Source organism: Microtus pennsylvanicus, chromosome 6, assembly GCF_037038515.1.
Source record: "Microtus pennsylvanicus isolate mMicPen1 chromosome 6, mMicPen1.hap1, whole genome shotgun sequence".
Classification (NCBI taxonomy): domain Eukaryota; kingdom Metazoa; phylum Chordata; class Mammalia; order Rodentia; family Cricetidae; genus Microtus; species Microtus pennsylvanicus.
The window spans coordinates 49,802,157-49,824,057 of NC_134584.1; the positions used below are offsets into that span (position 1 = coordinate 49,802,157).

At 43.3% G+C, this 21,901-nt stretch overlaps 1 protein-coding gene and 1 long non-coding RNA gene across 3 annotated transcripts; one reads left to right on the plus strand and one right to left on the minus strand.

Annotated features, from left to right (window-relative positions):
• The first annotated feature begins 1,229 nt into the window (after window positions 1–1,229).
• Cenph (centromere protein H) lies at window positions 1,230–15,199 on the plus strand. 2 transcript variants are annotated; one of them, XM_075976178.1, is made up of 9 exons: window positions 1,230–1,410; window positions 3,758–3,813; window positions 4,548–4,596; window positions 5,861–5,935; window positions 7,248–7,304; window positions 9,629–9,692; window positions 10,992–11,043; window positions 12,277–12,440; window positions 14,450–15,199. In XM_075976178.1, the coding sequence occupies exons 1-9, from the start codon at window positions 1,286–1,288 to the stop codon at window positions 14,540–14,542; spliced, it is 735 nt and encodes a 244-aa protein (XP_075832293.1). In that variant the 5' UTR covers window positions 1,230–1,285; the 3' UTR covers window positions 14,543–15,199. The 2 variants fall into 2 exon arrangements, with proteins under 2 accessions (XP_075832293.1, XP_075832295.1); XM_075976180.1 differs by lacking the exon at window positions 14,450–15,199 and adding an exon at window positions 12,698–12,812 and having other exon boundaries at window positions 12,277–12,455.
• On the minus strand, window positions 4,923–17,890 carry LOC142851951 (uncharacterized). The gene is made up of 3 exons (XR_012910890.1): window positions 17,735–17,890; window positions 13,874–14,368; window positions 4,923–5,873 (listed from the first exon to the last, which is right to left on the minus strand). It is a non-coding gene; the product is annotated as an uncharacterized LOC142851951 (long non-coding RNA).
• Between the last annotated feature and the right edge of the window lie 4,011 nt (window positions 17,891–21,901).

A 21,901-nucleotide genomic window follows, 5' to 3' on the forward strand; every position in this document is an offset into this window, starting at 1 on the left:
AGCACTCCAAAGAAGTGCTGTGCTTGTTCAACAAGGCGCTAGATATACATAACCTTAAGTGACCATGGAAACCTTAACAGATCAAGCATTAATATAGGGCCAGCTTTCCTCCATTCCTCAACTTCAAGGCTCAATTGTAACCTATCAAGTCAAACAGCCAATTTTCAAATGATTTTCAATCCCAAACTTCCGGCCAACTGGCAAACAGAACCTTGCCACATACTCTGTCCAGGTAATTACTGTACATCCCAGGCTGGCCTTGAACTCACAATCTTCTCACAGTGAGCCTCACAAGTTCTGGGATTGTAGGCCTCCTTCCTCTTTCTGCTAGGAATCTCACTGTTAGCTGAATGGAGGACCAGAGCAAGGAATTGAAAGACCAATCGTGGGTGTGACATGGTAAACGCTGGGCTACTTAAGGCATTCGTTTCTCCACTAAACGGGAGATACGAACCTTACGGCCGATGAACAAATACCTAATAGAGACTGGGGATATAGTTCAATAACCAAGGGATCCTAGACTTCTTCCCAGCACTGAAAGAGAAAAGTTTTCAGTACAATACTTCAAGAGCCATGTCATTCTCAGCACTTGAAAGGTGGAGGCTGAGGATTGGGAGTTCAAGACCAGCTTTGAACTGTACGGGACCCGATCTCAAAAAATTAAAGAGGGAGGAGAGAGCGGAAGCTGGAGAGATGATGGGATGTTTAAGAACACTGGCGCCACTTTCAGAGGGGTCAAGTTCAGTTTTCAGCACCCACGTCAAGTGGCTCACCGTAACTCCAGTTTTGGGGGGACTCTGATGCCTTCTGGCCTCTGTAGCCACCACTACAAGCACATGGTTCATATATCCCATCCTCCAAACCCAGACCTGAAGTGTAGTAGCAGGAGGGATAATAACAGCACCCAGGCAGGACGAAAGTCAGAACTCCCGCCCCCCCCCCCAGCTCCCGCCCACTCTTAGTTTGAGTTAATTTACTCCCGGATTACCTCCCTTGGCTTGTTGCTGGGTCGATCGATACCCGAACATTCTATTTGCTAAGTAAACGCTTTACCACTTAGCTACATCTCCACATACCCCTACCCAAAAGCTTCTAATCGACAGAATGTGTTAGTGAGAGTTCAATCTACTTCTCCTTGGAAACCAGAGAAAAGAACGCAGCGCCGTAACTACAGCGGCAGGAGGTGGGGCTTTAGGGCGGAAGGGGCGGGGCGGAAATGGGCACTTCCGGGTTTCAATTTCGTGGCGGGACTAAACGCTCGGATGTTCCCATAGAGATCAAACCTATGGCCTCTGCAATGGAGCAGCCGAGGCAGAAGCCCGCAGCCGAGGCTGAGGACTGCGGAGAGGTGCGGGATCTGCCGCAGGCTGCGGAGAAGTGCTTCGAGGACCGCATCCGCCTGCTGCTCAGGTGCCCCCGCCCGGCATCCCGTCCTTGCTCAGGAGGCCCAGGGTTCAAATTCAGACTCACTGGCTGCCTCTTCTGGCTCCGAGCCTGAATGCACTTTTAAGCGTTTTAAATTCGTCACTGGGGAAGAGGGCAGCAAAGGATACCGTGCGTGCAGAGCTGCTGGGTCGGGGGTTAGATGGGCAGTGCCCGGTACTTGGCAAGGCTTCGAACCTGTTCTGTCTTACCTTGTCACTGTAGTCACGGCTGGTTGAGCAGTACGTCCAAGCCAAACTACAGGAAGCGGAGGAGCCCAACCTTTCCCCCACCCCCTTTTTTTTCTTTTGATTTTTCGAGATCGGGTTTCTCTGTATAGTTCTGTCTGCCTCAGGAGTGTTGGGATTGAGGCGTGTGCCACCCCCTCTCGGCCCAACCCACCTTTTGTTTCCTATGTTCTCCAGTTAGCGGTTTCTAGGGACATTTCTAGGGAAAATTTGACGTCAAGGAGCTGATTCAGCCCAAGGCCAGGACCAAATCCACTCTTCTGATCTTCTAAGAAAAGCTGTCTCCTGGACCGGAAATGGGACCCAGCGTCTGGTGTATGCGTAGCGAGTGCTCTACCACTGGGCTTCAGCGTAGTTCTTCCGTGTTTAAATAAGGATGGGAGCCAAAAAGATTTCATAACACGTGAATCCGAATGTTAATGCTCGTAAAGTTTTATTGGGACTCAGTTTCCTGCTACAGGGGCAGAGATTAATAGATAAAACAGACTGTATGACTCCCGAATTCTAAATTATTTGCTATCTGGTTCTTCACAGGAAAAAAAAAAAAGTATTTTTTGCAGACCTTTAAAAGTCATAACAAAGAGACTTGTTTGAATTTTTGGAACAGGGTCTTGCTGTGTAGCACTGGCAGTCTGTAATTATGTATGCCAGGCTAATCTTGAAATTTATAGTAATCCTCCTGCCTCTGCCTTCAGGGTGATAGAATTATAGGCATTAGCCACCATACCCAGCCATACAACGGCATATCTATTGGTTTTAACAAAATCTCAACCCTTGGATTTGACCGGTAAAGACTTAGGATCCAGATGCTGGTGTGAAAGCCTGCTAGCTCAGAGAGGCAGAGAAGGCACCCAGCTGGCCTTCCTCCTTAGCAGAGGTCCAGAAGCTGCCACTTTCTCAAATGAGTCTCCCTGTCCGTCCATCCTCCTGGCTCCCTCTAACTCTCTGTCATTTTTCCTGTGTTCGCTCCCTGTCAACTGGTTGCTTGTTCTGTCTCTTGACCTGTGGTTGACTTTATTTAATCCTGTTTACAATATTCAAGCAGAAAACTGTATTAAAGGTGTGTGTTAGGTCTGAGCCACACCACAACTAGAAACAGGTTTTTCCAGTAAATGACACGATCTCGGGATTCACAGTGTGATCAAATATCCTACAATACACTGTCTGTCTGCCTATGACAGCTTCTTTCCATTTCATCTGAAAAAGAAACTTTTTTGTGTATCTATACTTAACACTTCTACTTTAATCTGTAATAACTTGTCGGAGGCGGGGGTTTTGGCTGCCTGAAGCATACTGGGCAAGCGCTCTAAGACTGAGCTACATCAGCCCTTTTCTCACTCTTTATTTTGAGATCAAATTTGCTAAGTTGCCAAGACTGGTCTTGAACCTGCTCTGAAGCCCTGGTAGGCCTGTGCTGACTCTGTCCTCCTCCCTCAGCCCTCCAGGTCACTGGGATGACCAGCCTGGTACCTGTCACTTGGAGAACTTGCTGTAGTGTAAGCTTTCGTAATGTCAGCTGTTTCTTAGCTGTTGATATAGGTCTCTAAAAACCAACACTCAGGACTATGCAGCCGGCACTAGAAGCACTTGCTATCATTCTCAGCTTTTTTTTATATTTATTTTATATTTTATTTTGAATTAAGAATAACAGAACTAAAAAAAACTACTAAATATTAAGTACTTATCTTGCTACAAATATTTTTTGTTACTTTTTTTGTATTTACTGAAAATGCTTTTTAAGATTTTTAACCAGGTGGTAGTGGTGCACGCCTTTAATCCCAGCACTCAGGAGGCAGAGGCAGGAGGATCTTTGTAAATTCGAGGCCAGCCTGGTCTACAAGAGCTAGTTTCAGGGCATCTAGGACTGTTACACAGGGAAACCCTGTCTTGAAAAACCAAAAAAAAAAGAAAGAAAGAAAAGAAAAGAAAAAGAAAATAGAATTATAGAGCTAAAATTTTAACTTTTCCTCCAGGATACCCTTTTCCCACTGTATTCCATTTTATGACTTCCAAGTTTCATTGTTGCACAATGATTGTAACCACAATCCATAAATACTTTCCTATCTCTTCTCATTTTCAATTTGCAGGCTGAGAGCACAGACAAAACAGCAGCTCTTAGAATACAAGTCAGTGATTGATGCAAGTAAGTAGTTTCATTTTCAAGTACTTCTGCAAGTTGGCTGATGAATACTGTATTTTTTAAATTACTTATTTTTATTGTATATGCATGCATTTTGCCTGCTGTATATCTGTACCCATAAAGCCAAAGAAGCTGTTGGATGCCCTGGAACTGGAGTTGCAGAGGTTATGAACCACTATCTGGGTGGTGGGAAATGAGCCCAGATCCTCTGCAAGAGCAGCCAGGCCTTTTAAATGCTAAAGCCTTCTCCAGCCCCCAGGTTAATGGTATTCTTGGGGGCTGGGGAGAATCAGCTTTACAAAAAGTTGTTTTTCTCAGGCATGGTGACTCACACCTGTAAATCCAGTACTCAAGAGGTAAAGAGAATCAGATCTCTGTAAGTTTGAGGCCAACCTGAATTCCATATCGAGTTTCAGGCTAGCCCAAACTACACCATGAAACCCTGTCTCAAGAGATAAACAAATTGTGTAGATTCTGTGTAGCAACCCAGGTAAACAAAGAAACAAGCAAGAGAATTATGAAGGGTAGGAGGGTGCAGCAAAATGGCTCCGCTGGTTAAGGTGCTGGCCAATAAACCTGACACCTGAGTTCAGTGCCTAGAACCCGTGTGGTGGAGGGGAGAGCTGACTGTCCCGTGTGTTCCCTGTTATGCACACACACACACACACACACACACACACACAATACTTATTTAAAGAAAATTGTTACTGACTTAAAAAAAAACTTTTTACTTGTAGATGAAGAAAAAACTCCTGAAGAGACCATGCAAGAAAAACAAATGGAAGTGTATGTCATGTTTTAATATTTTATCTGTGGCTTTTACTAAGATTTCATCATACGATCCGTACCGCCTTCTTTTTTTTTTTTTTCCTTAGATGCTATCCACTTGGGTTCTTCATTTGTTTTTTTTTTTTGTTTTTTTTTTTTTAATTTATTTATTTATTAAGGATTTCTGCCTCCCCGCAACCGCCTCCCATTTCCCTCCCCCTCCCCCGATCAAGTCCTCCTCCCTCATCTGCTCGAAGAGCAATCAGGGTTCCCTGACCTGTGGGAAGCCCGAGGACTGCCCACCTCCATCCAGGTCTCCTAAGGTGAGCATCCAAACTGCCTAGGCTCCCACAAAGCCAGTACGAGCAGTAGGATCAAAAACCCTCTGCGATTGTTCTTGAGTTCTCAGTATTCCTCATTGTCCTCTATGTTCAGCCAGTCCGGATTTATCCCATGTTTTTTCAGACCTAGGCCAGCTGGCCTTGGTGAGTTCCCGATAGAACATCCCCATTGTCTCAGTGTGTGGGTGCACCCCTCGCGGTCCTGAGTTCCTTGCTCGTGCTCCGTCTCCTTCTGCTCCTGATTTGGACCTTGAGATTTCTGTCCCGTGCTCCTCTGTCTCTGTCTCCTTTCATCGCCTGATGAAGGTTAATATTCATGAGGATGCCTATGTGTTTGTCTTTGGGTTCACCTTCTTACTTAGCTTCTCTAGGAACATGCATTATAAGCCAAATGTCCTTTATTTATAGCTAGAAACCAAATATGAGTGAGTACATTCCATGTTCCTCTTTTTGGGTCTGGCTTACCTCACTCAGGATAGTGTTTTCTATTTCCATCCATTTGTATGCAAAATTCAAGAAGTCCTTGTTTTTTACTGCTGAGTAATACTCTAATATGTATATATTCCATACTTTCTTCATCCATTCTTCCGTTGAAGGGCATCTAGGCTTCTTTTTCACGGAGTCTTTCTTTGGCAGAGCTGTCTGTCTTTTCCTTTGTAATTCCAAATAAATAAGCCGCGCCTATGTTTGGAGGCTGTTGATTTGCAGCAGGGTGTTTGTTTGGCGTTGGGGCTGGTGGCTTCTGTGCTGTCTGGCATTCCCCCTCACTGGCTAGATCCAGCTTAGTGAGGAGGCTCAGCCTTCAGCTCCCCAGCTGTGGAGATGGGCTGCCTTGTGGTGAACCTTCGCTTTCTTCTGTTTTCCAAGACTTACTTCATACACATTGCAGTAACAACTTTACTAACATTGCAGAAATTCTTTGGTTCATGTTTCTTTAACAGTAAAATTGAAAACCTGGAAAATGAAATTGAAGATGTAAAAAGTAATTTCGAAAAGAAAAATCTGGCACTAAACAGGTAACTCTTACCTTAATACCACTAAGAATTGTGAACTAAATGCAAACATGAACTTGGAGAGGTTAAGGGGATTTTTTTTTCTTCTTTCTTTCTTTCTTTTTTTTTTTTTTTTTTTTTTGGTTTTTCAAGACAGGGTTGTCTCTAGCTTTGAAGCCTGTCCTGGAACTAGCTCTTGTAGACCAGGCTGGCCTCAAACTCACAGAGAGCCGCCTGCCTCTGCCTCCCGAGTGCTGGGATTAAAGGTGTGCTCCACCACTGCCCAGCAAGGGGATTATTTTTAACTAAGCTAAATTAAATGATGATTAAGGCCAGGCATAGCCTGTGATCCCAGCACTCAAAAGCTTGAAGCTGGAGGACCAGGAATTCAAAGCCAGCCTTGGCTACATAGGGAGATCCTATCTTTAAATGGAGGGTGGCATGCAAGGGGAAGCTGGGAGTAGTTGGTAGTGTATATTTTTAATCCCAGCACTTTGAGTACAGAGTCAGTTGGATCTTTTTGAGTTCAAGGTCAGCCTGGTCTACTTGGCAAGTTCAAAAACAGTCAGTCTGCCTAAGTGTTGAGACCCTATCTCAAAACAAAAAACAAAACAAAACAAAACAGAAGGGCACAGAAGAAAAGAGGGAGGAACAAAAGAGATGATGATTAGATAATGTTACAGAAACTTGACCCTGAAGAACTGCGTTATTCATTGGTATCTTCCTTTGAAGAAGGTATGTAGGAGGGTCTGATAAGGGGTCTTCATGAAGTTAACAGAGTTTCAAACATGCTGGTGTTTAAAAGCGGTACACAGGTCCATTTATTTCAGTAACTGTTAGTACATAGAATTGTGACAAAATTTTTCTGATGCAGAGTCTCATTCTATAGCCCAGGTTGGCCTGGAAATTGGGGTGCAGTTCAGATTGACCTAAAACTTACCAGAGTCTTCCTGCCTTAGCCATCCAAGTTCTGGGGTGACTGGAGAGGGCCACTTCCCTTATCATGAAGTTTAGATGTATTTTAATTACTGCTTTTGCTTTTGGGTTTGTCATTTTAGATTTGTTTGGGTTGTTCTGTGTTGTGTTTTGTTTAGAGATAAGAACCTAGGCTTGGAATTCATAAACTTCCTTTCTCCTGTTCTGGGACTACAGGCATACCAATTTCCAGGCGATACTGTTTTTAAAACATACTATGTTTTGTGTGTATTTGAGGCGAAATCAATCTTGTTAGTCTTATAAAAAGTTTTAATACCCTGTGTTATTTGTTCTGTGCAGTACAAGCTTTTTCTCTTAGGTCCCATTTTCTTTTTTGTTAATTAATGTTTCTTTTTCTTAGGATGAAACTTTCAGCTGCTCTTAGAAATAACTTGGAGAAGATGGGCGCTGAGAGTAGGTATGGCCTTTACATTTCTTTTCTTTCTTTTCTTTTTTTTTCTTTTCTTTTTTTGGAGACAGGGTTTCTCTGTAGCTTTGGAGCCTGTCCTGGAACTAGCTCTTGTAGACCAGGCTGGCCTCGAACTCACAGAGATCTGCCTGCCTCTGCCTCCCAAGTGCTGGAATTAAAGGTGTGCACCACCACCTCCCAGTGGCTTTTACATTTCTCCTGGGTTTGGAAAGAATGGGAACAAGAAGGGAGGTATGCAAAATGATTTTAGGTTGTGACTTTTAAAAATATATGTACATGAGTCAGTTGTGGTGCACAGCTTTAATCCCAGCACTGGGGGGCAAAGGCAGGAGGATCTCTGTGAGTTTGAGGCCATCTTGTTCTATATAGTGAGGTCCAGGACAGTCAGGACTATGTAGAGAGAGAGCCTATCTCAAAAAACTTAGAAAAAAAAGTGTGTGTGTGCATGTGTGTGGACAACTTGAGGAAAACTTATCCGTTTTCTCTTGACATATGGACCCTGCGAATGAAATAGGACACTACTTGTTTTTCATTGGTAGAAATGAGCTTGTTTTAACTGCCTGGGCTACAGGATGAGTTTAAGGATAGCCTGGACCACTTAATGAGCCCCTGTCTCAAAATAAATAGTTTTTAAAAAGGTCTGGGATGTAGCTCAGTGGTAGCTCTCATAGTTAGCAGGTATGATGGGGAAGTTCAGTAGCAGTTCTAAGACTCTGAAAGTCTTGGGAGGGATAAAGTGCCCTCCTGGGAGCCCCGAGAAGTTCTGGGATGGACCCTGCTGCCTCTCCCATCTTGATGTTTCAAGGCTGATTTATAACCTCTCCAGGTTCCCGCTGGCTCAGAGTCTGGATCCTAGACTCTGAAGTTTCAAGGCCAGGTGTGGTCGCGCCTGCCTTAAGCTCAGCTCTTGAGAGGCAGAGGCAGTCTGAACTCTGGGATTTTGAAGCTAGTCTGGACTCTTGTGAAACCTTGTCCTAAAATTTTTTTTTTTAACATTTATTCATTTTTGTATGGGGGTGGGTGGGTATGGCACCCACATGGAAGTGAGAGGACATCGCGTCTCTCCTCTGCTTAGGTTCCAGGGGTCAGACTCGGGTCATCAGGCTTGGCAGCGGGCAGTCTTACTCACTTAGCCCTCTTGGAACCTTACACCAGTAGTGAAGCTGGAGAGACAATACAGCAGCTAAGATCTGGCTGTGCTTCCAGAGGACCTGGGTTCCATACCCCACACCCACATGGCAGCTCACAACCATCTGGAATGCCAGTTCCCAGGGATCCAGTGTCGTTTTCTGGCCTCTGAGGGCACTACACGTGTTTTTTGTACTTATATATGTGCAGGTGGCAACCCACACACATAAAATAATAATTTAAAAAACAGAACAGTTTTATGTTAAAGGTGCAAAGTGCAATTTAGACTCCCGTTACGTAACAGAGGCCATGCGTTGTCTGCAGCCTATTTTGGTGTTTACCACTGCTAACAATCATTTGAGTAGGGCATCATTAGTGTGGACATCTCTAGCTCCTCCTGAGTGGTGCCTTAGATTCCTCCCTGAGCAAGCTGAAGCCCAGTGTAAGCAGTAAAACAAACCACCTTCAAGCTTTTAATTAAACACTCTCACCTTTAACCAGCCAAAGGTTCCCTTAGTTGGCTTCTGTGAATATCTTACAAATGTCCCTCCTCTGTCCCCTGGCTCTCGAAAAACACTGAGCCCTGGACTCTGGTGTGCTCCAAGTCACAGGTCTGTTCTGCTCAGATAAACTCATTACTTCGTGGTTGGGTTTTTTTGTTTGTTTGGTTTGGTTTTCTTATGGGTTTTTTGTTTTGGTTTTGATAAAGGTTCTTTCTGTGTTGGCCATGCTGGCCTTGAACTGATTTCATGGTACAGGCTGGCTTCAAACTCAAATCCTATCTTACCCTCCAAGTCCAGGAGTTGCTGGTTTGGCCCCTATGCCCCGTTTATACAGTCAGGGGTGAAATCTAGACCATGGTTCAGATTTGTTCATCCTAGGCAGGCAGTCTGCCAGCCAAGTACATTCCTAGCCCCAAAGTTTACTTTTTTTTTTAATTACTTGATATGGATGAGTGTGTGTGGTTGTGTTTGTATGTGTACCGCATGCATGAAGTGCCTGCAGAGGCCAGAAGAGGGCATTAGATCCCTGGAACTGGAGTTACAGTTGAATTGTTCAGTGAGCTGTCATGTATTTGCTGGGAACGCAAACTGGGTCTTCTGCAAGAGCAGTAAGTATCTTAACCACTGACCCAAGATTATTTTTAGCTTAAGTAGATAAATCATACTTTGTTTGCTTTGCAGTGTGCTCTCTGATGACATGAAGCAAATATTAAAACTACAGAAGTTGATAATGAAGTCCCAGAAGGTGAGCTGGCACATGGGGTGTGTGTTTTCAGGGTTTCGATGGGCATATTGGGCTAACTGTATGAATTCAGGATTGAGGTGTTCACTGGGACCGTGTGTCTGCAGACTGCTTTCCTTAGGTTGTTTTTGTTCTTTTACTGAAGGTATAGATTATCAACATAATTCAAGTGACTATTTTCTTCCCTTGGCTTTGTAGTAATAGGGGAATTGTATCAGTGCATATGCCTGTGGTCCTTAGCACTTAGGAAGCAGAGACAAGGACTAGGAGTTTGCTCATTCTTGGTTCCATAGTGAGTTGAGGCTAGCCTGGGCTATCTGAGAGATAACTGGGAGTACTGGAACAAGCCTTTGCTATTAATCCCAGCATGCAGGGTGAGTTCAAGGCCAGCTACATAGTAGACTTCTTTCTTCCTTCCTTCCTTCTTTCCTTCCTTCCTTCCTTCCTTCCTTCCTTCCTTTCTTTTTTTTCAAGACAGGGTTTCTTTGTGGCTTTGGAGCCTGTCCTGGAACTAGCTCTGTAAACCAGACTGGCTTCCAACTCACAGAGATCTGCCTGCCTCTGCCTCCCAAGTGCTGGAATTAAAGGTGTGCAACACCACCGCCCATCTAGTAGCCTTGTTTCAAAATCAGACACAAACAAAAAAAAAAGAAAAGACAAGAAGGGACTGGAGAGATGGCTTAACAGTTAAGAGCCTGGGCTGCTCTTCCAGAGGTCCTAAATTTAATCCCCAGCACCACATAGCAGCTCATAACTGTCTATAACTCCAGTTGTAGGGGATCATACACCCTCACATAGACATACATTCAGGCAAAATACCAATGCACATAAAAACAAAGACAAGGAGAAAGGGGGAAATTGGAGCCTAAGTCAAACTAGGCCTGAAGAGATTGCTCAGTGGTTGAGAGCACTGATCCTTCAGAGGTCCTGAGTTCAATTTCCACCAACTCACAACCATCTACAGTGGGATCTGATGCTTCTTGCATAAAGGTATACATGCAGATAGAGCCCTCATATATATTAAAACAAGAAGAAAAGAAAAAAAAAGAGGAAAATCAGACTAGTCGGAGGTGGTGGTGCACGCCTTTAAACTCACCACTCGGGTGGCAGAGGCAGGTGGATCTCTGTGAGTTCGAGGCCAGCCTGGTCTACAGAGTGAGCTCCAGGACAGCAAAGGCTACAAAGAGAAACTCTGCCTTGAAAAACCCAAAAAATAAAAAGTGAAGAAAATCAAACTCTGTGAAGCTCAGTGATATATGATTGCTTTATCATTGAGTGACATGTTTTCATTTTCATAAACAGGAGTCTGCGGAATTAGAGGGAAAACTGCTTGACATTAGAAAGAAGAGACTTCGTATGTAGACTGTGTTTACAATTTTTCTTACACGTGTGTGTGTGTGAGTGCTGGGGTACTCATGGGGAGGTTGGTGAACAACCCTTACGAGGTGATCTTTCCTTCCGCCACCCCAGCTCTCAGGCTTGGTCGCAAGGGCCCTTACTCACTGACATCTTGCTAGCCCTTGGTTTTGGTTTTTCCAGACAGGGTTTCTCTGTGTAGCCCTAGCTGTCCTGGAACTTGCTCTGTAGACCAGGCTGGCCTCAAACTCAGAGACCCGCCTGCCTCTGCTGGGATTAAAGCTTTGTACACCACTGCCACCTGGCCTCACTGACCCTTTTCAATTATTTAATTGCTTATAGAATACTTTTTATCTACTTCAGCTATTAACAGGGACAGATTTCTCAGCAGCTGATAAATTTAATTATCACAATTTCTGAACATGACACTTTCAGATTTTTAGATCATGGTCAGCTGTGGTGGTCTGCAAAGCGAGTTCCAGGACAACCAGTGCTTCACAAAGAAATTCTGTCTTGAAAAACCAATAAATAAATAAGTAATAATGAGAAAAGCATGTATCCTTTTGGTGAATGTAAAACTGAAAGTGGCTAAACATTTATGAGAACCAAGGCCTAGGAATTTAACTCAGTTGGTAGAGTTTACCCAACATGCAAAAAGCTGTAAATTTGGGTCTGGCATTAATCCCAACATGAGAGAGAGAGGGAGACAGAGAGAGAGACAGAGAGACAGGAGGATCAGGAATTCAAAGTCAGCCTGAACTATATGAGACCCTGTCTCAAAAAAACCAAACAGACCATAGAGAAGGCTCAGGGTTAAGAACGCCGACTGCTCTTCCAGGGTCCCCAGGTTGGACCCACACGACAGCTCATGATCATCTCTAACTTCGGGACCAGGACATCCTCTGTGTACTGCACACACTCGGTGCACAGAGCTACATGAAGGCAAAACACCATATACATAACAATAAAATAAATAACTTCTTGACTGGAATAACCAGGAAGTACTCTGCTTTATAATCTCTCATGGCCCTTGTTTATAAAGTTGTCCTCTGTGTCATGGGAACGCACGCCTTTTAGGTAAGTTCTGAGTTCCAGGTCAGCCAGGGCTACATATTGAAAATAAATATGTCCATTTAAAAAAAAGTAGCCTACTTAAAAAAAAAATGCCAGGTGGTGGTGGCGGTGAGGCAGAGGCAAACCATATAATGTTGTTTTATCTTTAACCTAACAGAATTAAAACAAGCTTCAAAAACTAAGCTTTTCGAGATACAAACTGAGAAGAACAAAGAGAAAGAGGATCTGGACAACATGGAAGATTTGGAAATGATAAAGACCATGCAGAAAAAGCTGCAGACGGAGATAAAGGTTACTACAGTCATTCAACATGTGTTCCAGGTAACAGTTCTATGCGTGAAGAACAGTGGTGGTGCACGCCTCTAAGGCAGAGGCAGGCAGATCTCTGTGAGTTCGAGACTAGCCTGGTCTACGAGAGCTAGTGCCAGGACAGGCCCCAAAGCTACAGAGAAACCCTGTCTCAAAAACCTCCCACAAAAAAAAAAAAAAAAGATATAACTGAACAGAGATGGGGAACAGTGGTGGCAGCACACACCTATTATCTGAACACACTTAGGAGAGAAAAGCAGAAGGATCAGGAGTTCAAGGCCATGTCTCCAAAATGCAGAAATTGACACAATGAGAGTTGTGTCATTGGTTAGGAGTAGTGGCTACTCCTTCTTCAAAGGTCTCAGGTTCAATTCCTAGAACTTACATAGCACTCATAACTATGTATCACTCTAGTCCCAAGGGATCTGATCTCCTCTTATGGCCTTCATGGCAATAGCCCTGGTAAGCAGATAGGCATTAGGCTTGTAGCTAAAAACCCATACATATAAAATTAATTATTTCAAAAAGGCAAAAACAAAAATGTCTTCTTTTTTAGGGGGTGGGGAGGCAGTTAGTGTTTTAAGACAGGGTTTCTCTGTGTAGCCTTGACTGTCCTGGAACTTGTTCTGTAGATCAGATTGGCCTTGAGCTCACAGAGATCCACCTGCCTCTGCCTGTAAGTGTTACAGTTAAAGGCATGCCTCACTGTTGCGGGAGGTCCTCCCGCTCCTCCAGCCTATAGCCGCTAAGATACCAGCCCATTGAGGTGTGGTCTCTCTCCCTTTAAAAAAGCGGCCACTTCCCTCTCCTCTCTCTCTTCACTTCCTGCTCTGCTGGCAACTAGACTCCCTTCCTGGTTGCGCAGAGGGCTGTTTTCTGGGACGGTGATCTGTAAGTTTTTTCCCCTTTAAATAAATACCACCCTATTAATCATAATTCCAAACTGGTGTGGCATTGTTTATGACTTACGCCTTCACCTCACCCACCACTGCCTGTCAAGAATGTTCCTTCTATAAAACAAATTTTTTAATGTTTTTATTCATAATAGCATAACACTTTCTAAAATCTGTGTAAATATTATTGCAATAAATAAGTCACTATCTTTGAGCCACTGTTTATTGATAGGAATGACCAGAATTCTTATTAATTATGATCCTAATCATTTCTTCATTGTCCACTCATTGTCTGCCACAGAAATGTTTGTCAACATTTTCAAAGGTTTAAAACGTTGATGAGGCCGGGTGGTAGTGGTGGCGCACACCTTTAATCCCAGCACTCAGGAGACAGGCAGATGGATCTCTGTGAGTTTGAGGCCAGCCTGGTCTACAAGAGCTAGTTCCAGGACAGGCTCCAGAGCTACAGAGAAACCCTGTCTCGAAAAATAAACAAAAACAAAAAACCGTTGATGAGCGAAACTTTTTTTTTCTTTTGAAAATAAAACGTACCCGTTCTAGTTACTGTTTCTCCAGAGAGGGATGAGGTGCACATAAGCAGAGCTAAGTGAGCCCGACTCCAGGCAACAGTACTTTCCTCGTAGTCTGACCGAACACTGCAAGGATTCTTAGTGAGTAAAATCTGACCAGGGAGCCCATAGGTGAACCCTGGAAATACCATCCGGCATTATGTGAAGCGAGGATGCCATGGTTGCTGTGGTCCTGCTCTTCCTCTTGATCACAGTGCTGCATCCCAGTAGATGCTCAGTGGATATTAGATGAGGTCAGTGCAAGGATGCTGGGGACATCGCTCAGTTGATAGTGTTCACCTGGCAGCACAGAGCCCTGGGTTTGGCTCCAGCACACATGACCTGGACATATTGGCAGGCTGCTGTAATCCCAGCACCCAGGAGGTGGAGGCAGGAGCATCAGAAGTTCAGCATCATCCTCAGCTACACAGCTGATGTATAGCAAGTTCAGTGCCATCCTGGACTACATGGAACCTGTCTGTCTGGGAAAAAAATAAAAAAAAGGAAAGGATTCATTAATCTTGTTAAATTAGGTACCTTTTTTTTTTTTTAATTGCAGGGCCTTATTTTGGGGAGTCAAACCAACTGGGCAGAGGATTCTGCCCTCAAGGAGATTGTGCTGCAGCTGGAGAAGGATCTCACCACGATCTAATAAGAATCCTGCTTCGGCACCTCAGCAGTGGTTTTGTGCCCAGTGCTCTAAATAGCAGAATTGGTGGAAAATGTAAGAGCTGGTTTGGGAGCTGCTCTGATGTGTCAGCTCGGAGGGCCCAGGTTGCTGTTATGATGTGAAGTCTTCTGTTTGAAACACGACCAAAGTGACTGGAATGCACTGCAGGAGTCTGAGCATTGCAGTCTTGGGAAGGAGGCATCTGGTCCAGCTGCTACAGAATGTGGACATCTTCACCACCATTTTCCCGGGAGTCCCTTCCAGGATGCTTTTGTGCATCTGTGCATTGGTTTATCAACCAGCACACTAGGAAGGATCCGAAGTATGAAATGTTGATTGTTTAAGTACTGTTGTGGATTGTGACTTTTTCTTTTTTCCCCTTCTCTATTTAGCATGCATTTTACTTTTGTAAGTTAATGAATTAAAAGAATAAATGTTACCATCTTATTAATTAAAAAAGAAAATGTCCAGTGGTTAAGGGCACTGGCTGTTGTTGCTGCAGAGGACCCAGGTTTGGTTCCCAGGACCCACCTGGCTGCTCACAACCATCTGTAACTCCTATTCCAGGGAATCTGACATCAGCTTCTGGCCTCAGCCGAGATACCAGGCACGCATGTGGAGCATGTACATACATGCAGGCAAAACACACACACATATGAAAAAAATCTTTAAACCAGGCAATGGTGGCTCACGCCTTTAATCCCAGTACTAGGGAGGCAGAGGTAGGTGGATCTCTGTGAGTTCAAGGCCAGCCTGGTCTACAAGAACTAGTTCCAGGACAGGCACCAAAACCACAGAGAAACCCTATTTTGAAAAAAAAAATATTTAAAAGAACAAAAAGTTGTCATTTTATAGTCTTTATGTTCCATTTTTGGGTAACTCGAGTATTTGGAGGTTGTGATGGTTAGTGTTAATTAGCTGCCTGGCAGAATCTACAGGCATCTGGGAGATGCCTGCTGGGGATTATCTTGATTGCCCCAGTTACGCTGAGAAGACCACTGTGCAGTGCTTTTCAGTGGTGGACCCTGGCTGTGGCTGTAACTCAGAAGTATTGTGCTTGCTTGGCATGCACAAGGCCCAGGGTTGGACCTCCAGCACTGGGTGTAGGAGGGACTAGCTGAAGGAGACCCTAGGGGTGGGCTCCTTAGTCATGTCTTCCTGCTGTGACACTCTAAAACTGTGAGCGTGAATGAATCCTTCCTACAGTCACCACTAGCTGTTTTACTCAGCAATGAAGAAGGGGTGGGGGGGGTTCATTTTCACATTTCTTTGTGCTTAGGACCTTAAGAGGGAAGGGTTATAAAGGCTGATGGTTTCAAAGGTTTTAAACCATCCATGGTTTTAATTTGAATCTGTGGTGAGGCAGATGACATGGTAGAGGAAACAAAGCTCTCAAGAAGTAAAAGAGGGCTGGAGAAATGGCTCAGTGGTTAAGAGCATTGCCTGCTCTTCCAGAGGTCCTAAATTCAATTCCCAGCAACCACAACCATCTATAATGAGGTCTGGTGCCCTCTGCTGGCCTGCAGGCATACATGAAAACAGAATATTATACACATATATATATATCTTTTTTAATATTTATTTATTATGTATACAATATTCTGTCTGTATGTATGCCTGCAGGCCAGAAGAGGGTGCCAGGCCCCATTACAGATGGCTGTGAGCCACCATGTGGTTGCTGGGAATTGAACTCAGGACCTTTGGAAGAGCAGGTAGCACTCTTAACCACTGAGCCATCTCTCCAGCCCCAGTATTATATATATAATAAATGAATAAATAAAAAAAAAGAAGTAAAAGAGAGCAAGGGCTCACTCATGGTATCCATCTTTCTCCCCCTGGGGCTCACATCTCAACGGTTCCACCACCTCCCAGCAGGCCCACAGACCAGTGACCGAACCTTCAATGCATGAGCTCTTGAGGGACACTTCAGATCTGAACTTCAGCAGGGTTTTTTTCAAAAGCAGTTTCACGTGGCTCAGATTGGCCTTGAACTCACTCTAACTAAAGCTGACCCTGAATTCCTGATCCTTTTGACTCTAACCACTGAGTACTGCACTTAATGTATCTGCATATCCAATATGCGGTCACCCTTTTAGAAGAAAGATAAACATAGAGATGAACTAGATAGATAGATAGATAGATAGATAGATAGATAGATAGATAGATAGATAGATAGATAGATAGGGATGGATGGATTCAGCATTCAAGTTGGGCAGTAATGGCACAAACACTTGGGAGGCAAAGGCACATGGATCTCTGAGCTCCAAGGCTACACAGAAAAAGCTCTGTCTTGAACTCCCACACCAAAAAAAAAAAAAAAAAAAAAGAACAGGAAAGATGTATCCAATGAATAATAGCATTTAAAATACATTATTTCTTGAGGAAAGGGTTGCTTTTTTTGAGATAGGTTGTTTTGTTTTTAAAGACAGGGTTTCTTTGTGTATCTCTGGCTGTCCTGGAGCTCTGTACACCAGGCTGGCCTCAAACTCAGCTCTGCCTGCCTCTGCTTCCCGAGTGCTGGGACTTAAGGCATGTGCCATCATGCCAAGCTTGATCTAGTCTTTAAATTAGCAGAAAATGATTTTGCCTAAATTAGCAGAAATAATTATTTGCTTAAATTTAAGTTCTGAATACTTCTCTTTGAAATATTTATAGTTATTAGTTATATATTTCATTTGATAAATCATCTTTATGTCTAGTTTTATGTTTTTGCCATAGTGCAATGTCTATAGGTTACTTTAATGTAAATTATATTTTTGTTATGCAGAAACGTTATTTTGGGAAATTACTGATTTGGAAAATTTGTGATTCAAAATCACAGCAACAAATAAATCAATAACTGCTTTTTCGGTCGTTTGTGGTGCTGGGAGTGAAACCCAGAATCTTGCCTGTAATAAGCAAGCTCCACCCAGCCCTCATGCATGTTCTGTCAATCAAGCTCAGCCTAGATTATCAGCATCATCTGGAAGAGCTTCGCCTTTTCCTGGGGTTTTATTGTTTTAGGCATTCCTTACTTAGCTGTAAGAGAGAAATATATCACTCTTCCCACAGCCCTGGGAAGTAACAGCCCCAAGTCCCAAACTGTAACAAATCTCCATCCATGTTATATAAAAGGATAGCATGTAATAATAAGTCATGAGGACTCTGTAGCCAACAAGATTTATCACATCTCACCTAGTCTCAGAGCTGCTCCCATGTAGAGGGATCGGCCTATATGTCACTTGTCTTGTAGTTTGTCTGTTTCTTCCTTCATGTCTACAGTTGAGATTTTCAGGAGGTCTATCCCGGTAAAATCTGATCTTTATTACTTTGAAGAAATCCATAGCTTTTGTTTCCTATGAAAACAAAGGCATAACATTTCCCCCAGAGCAACACATTTCCTGACTTCTACTCTGAAGTTAAGACAACTTTAAAATATATAGACTGGGGCTGGAGAAATGGCTCAGTGGTTAAGAGCATTGCCTGCTCTTCCAAAGGTCATGAGTTCAATTCCCGGCAACCACATGATGGCTCACAACCATCTGTAACGAGGTCTGCTGCCCTCTTCTGCTGTGCAGACACACACAGACAGAATATTGTATACATAATAAATAAATATTAAAAAGATAAAATATATAGACTGGTTTAATTCAGCAATTTTTCCCTACAATCCAATGTCTCTCATCTATTGTTTATTAGCATTTTAAAAAATTAAAGTTAATAGAACATTATGTACTCTATCTCGTGGCTCTCTGTACCCCTTTCTGTTTATTGAGCATCTCTTTAAAGTATGATTGGATCTTTCTACAACTGCTTGTCCTGAAGAACCGAATGGTCTGCCTGTAATATGCTTTATGTTGTAATAAGTGAAAGCCTTTCGTTTTCCCTGTTGATCTGCATTCATTAGTCCAGTGCAGCCTTTGCCACACCTCTCTGTATTCCAGAAGGCTGGGGCCTTCTTTTTCAATTATTTCTAGAAAAAAAAAATTTTTTTTTCTAGGAGCGCCTTGCCTACAATCCCTTTTGAAATGATCTTGCTTGCCAAAGCCAACACATTTGACCTTTTGGCTTTTCTCAAAACCTATAGAGATTACTTCTCCTATTAAAGTTGCATCATAAGTGTGAGATCCAAATGAGCCGTATTTCCAATCTACTCATCTTTTCCTGCTGATCTTGCCTTCAGAGGCCTGATCACCTTTTTGCATTCAGAATTAGCATTCCAGAAGCCGAAGATTTGATTAATATGTGTCTGACTTCTAGATCTGATACTGTCCTATTTACAGTTGAGGTCAAGAAATCAGTGAAAGCTTGTTTTGGGCCTTGTATAATTTTAGTAATGACTCAGACCTCTTTCCTGATTCTTTAACCTTGTCCCAAGCATTTAAAGCCACTAAATGACATGGTACCAAGGTGTGGTCATCAAATTCAAATTGCCTTTGCTATTCAGCATGCTGGCCTTCACCTAGAAAGTGATCTTGGGATATATTAATACATCTAGCCCTGTTTCATTGTTCTACGGCCCTAGCTTCCTCTTTCTGCCATGTTTACCTTTGTAACTGAGGACCAGCTTCCAAAGTTGCAGATGCCAAATCTTTCCAGTCTTGGGAGATAATTCTGTTCTGAGTTGCTCATGAGTTTAACATCTGCTGCACATAGGGTGAATGCATACCATATGAAGTGACTGCGTCCTTAAATCTCCTCATCTAATATTTCTACAGGATTCCACTTAACTTCTTCATAACCTAAAGTTGGTTTTCTAATAACCTTAGGTCACCCTTCTTCAGTTCACCATGTGGAGCCATGGTAGGTTCTTGGCTAAATTCCTCTGTGTCTGCGTATGTTTCCTATTTTCTTTTTTTTTTTTAAATATTTATTTATTTATTTATTTATTATGTATACAATATTCTGTCTGTATGCCTGAAGGCCAGAAGAGGGCACCAGACCTCTTTACAGATGGTTGTGAGCCACCATGTGGTTGCTGGGAATTGAACTCAGGACCTTTGGAAGAGCAGGCAATGCTCTTAACCACTGAGCCATCTCTCCAGCCCCTCCTATTTTCATTAATAGAAATAACTTCATTATTTCTAAGACTTGTATCAGCCAATGTTTCGTATTTGGCACAATTATCAAACCAATTTTTATATTTGGCACAAAAAACCACCGTGGCTCTTAAGGATAAAATATGAATTACCAGACTGACAGCAATTACAATTGGCATACGTCAATTTCAGCTGAGTCATTTAGCTCCTCAATTACTGCTTCCATTGTCAAGCCATCTATAGTAGCACTATACGGGATCCTCCCTCCCTGTCTTATGGTATTTTACACCCTTAACGTGGGAAGGATTTTTATCTTCTTAATATTATTTAACTCTCTCCTAAAGGACTTCCCAGGTGACTCACCAAATCTGCTGACTTGTCAGTTTTGCAGCAGCAGCGGCAGCAGCGGAGGCAGTAGTGACAAACTCGAGCCCCTTCCGCCGGAAGCGAGCCAGCTTTTCCGAGTCCCCACAAACAGCTACACTAGTTGGCCTGACCTGACCTCTCTATTCCCGTTGGAGTGCCAAATAATGCAGGTCTTTCTTTGGAACACCAGCTCCCAAATAGTGACATGGAGATTTTTTTATTACGAAAACTTAGCCTTAGCTTAGGCTTATTCCCAACTAGCTCACCTGGAGTTCAGACTGACCTCAAACATATGGTCTTCCTGCCCTGTTCCCAAGAGTGCTGGGGTTACAGGAATGAGTCTCTGTGCCGAGCCAGATTATGTAGAAGATATTCAAGACAGTGCCTTTCAAATGACTTCAAAATGAGATGCTCTTTCGTTCTTTGGGTTTTTTGTTTGCTTGCTTGCTTGATTTGGTTTGTTTTTTTCAAGACAGGGTTTCTCTTGAAAGACTCTAAATGCATTTGTAAGCTCCCTCAACCCTAAGGCATTTTTCTAAAACCTTACACTCACTCTATCTAGGAAAAGGGACGGCCGGGCGGTGGTGGCACACACCTTTAATCCCAGCACTCGGGAGGCAGAGGCAGGCAGATCTCTGTGAGTTCGAGACCAGCCTGGTCTGCAGAGCTAGTTCCAGGACAGGCTCCAAAGCCACAGAGAAACCCTGTCTCGAAAAACCAAAAAAAAAAAAAAAAAAAAAAGGAAGAAAGAAAAAATAACCACATGCTGGACTGCTCATCCCCCTGTGTCCTTGAGAATAAGCTTCAAATGTAACTCCATTTTGGGAATTAAGGCAAATACAACCCACAGATGTTAACTCAGTTCCTGATGTATTGATTTAGTCACTGAACCAAAGGTCAGGAAGACCACAGAGATGCTCTCCCTTACCACCTGACCACGCAACTATTCTCCTGCCCTGGAATAGACCAATCACTACTAGTAACCCTTTGTTTTTTGTTTTTTTGTTTTTTTTGTTTTTTGGTTTTTCGAGACAGGGTTTCTCTGTGGCTTTGGAACCTGTCCTGGAACTAGCTCTGTAGACCAGGCTGGTCTCGAACTCACAGAGATCCGCCTGCCTCTGCCTCCCGAGTGCTGGGATTAAAGGCGTGCGCCACCACCGCCCGGCTGAATAAGCCAATCCAATAAGTTGGAAAACAATTTACAGGTTCCCCCCCCCTTGTGTCTGTGGCTTTTCGCTTTAAAAGGTGGACTGTAACAGCTATCAATGTCCTTCATATCCCGAACCTGAAGGACCCTGTCATGACAGAATAAAAATCCTCTTGCTTTTGCATCAATTTGTGGTTATGTGAGCGGTGTCTGAAGCAACTCTTCCCTGATGTTTGGACATCTAGTCTAACACTCTGTGTAGCTCTGGCTGTCCTTTGTAGAGCAGGCTGGCTTCAAACTCACAGACATCCCCCTGCCTCTGCCTCCCAAGTTCTGGGATTAAAGGAGTGCACCACCACCACCCAGTGTGTTTGTATATTTGATTTCCAGCTGATGGCTCAATGTTTTGGAAAGTTGTGGAATTTTAATTTTTAATATTTTTTATGTTATGTGCACAAAAACACAGTTGTGGGTGTCAGAGGATGACCTTAAACTTTTTTTCTTCTTTTTTGAGACAGGGTTTCTCTCTAGCTATGGAGCCAGTCCTGGAACTTGCTCTGTAGACCAGGCAGGCCTTGAACTCACAGAGATCCACCTGCCTCAGTCTCCTGAGTACTGGGATTAAAGGCATGTGCCACCATTACTTGGCTCTTAAATTTTTTTAAAAAATAATTTATTTTTATTTTCTTTGCATTAGTGTTTTGCCTGCATGTATGTCTCTGTGAGCGTGTCAGATCTTGGAGGTACAGACAGTTCTGGGCTGCCGCGTGAATGCTAGGAATTGAACTCATGTCCTCTTGGAAGAGCGGT

What these genes read in the sequence shown, in the direction of transcription:
- Cenph (XM_075976178.1), top strand. Translation starts at nt 1,286, where the DNA reads ATGGCCTCTGCAATGGAGCAGCCGAGGCAGAAGCCCGCAGCCGAGGCT. An exon ending in TGATAATGAAGTCCCAGAAG is followed by an intron (nt 9,693 to 10,991) that starts GTGAGCTGGCAC and finishes TTTCATAAACAG; the next exon opens with GAGTCTGCGGAATTAGAGGG. An exon ending in TCATTCAACATGTGTTCCAG is followed by an intron (nt 12,441 to 14,449) that starts GTAACAGTTCTA and finishes TTTTAATTGCAG; the next exon opens with GGCCTTATTTTGGGGAGTCA.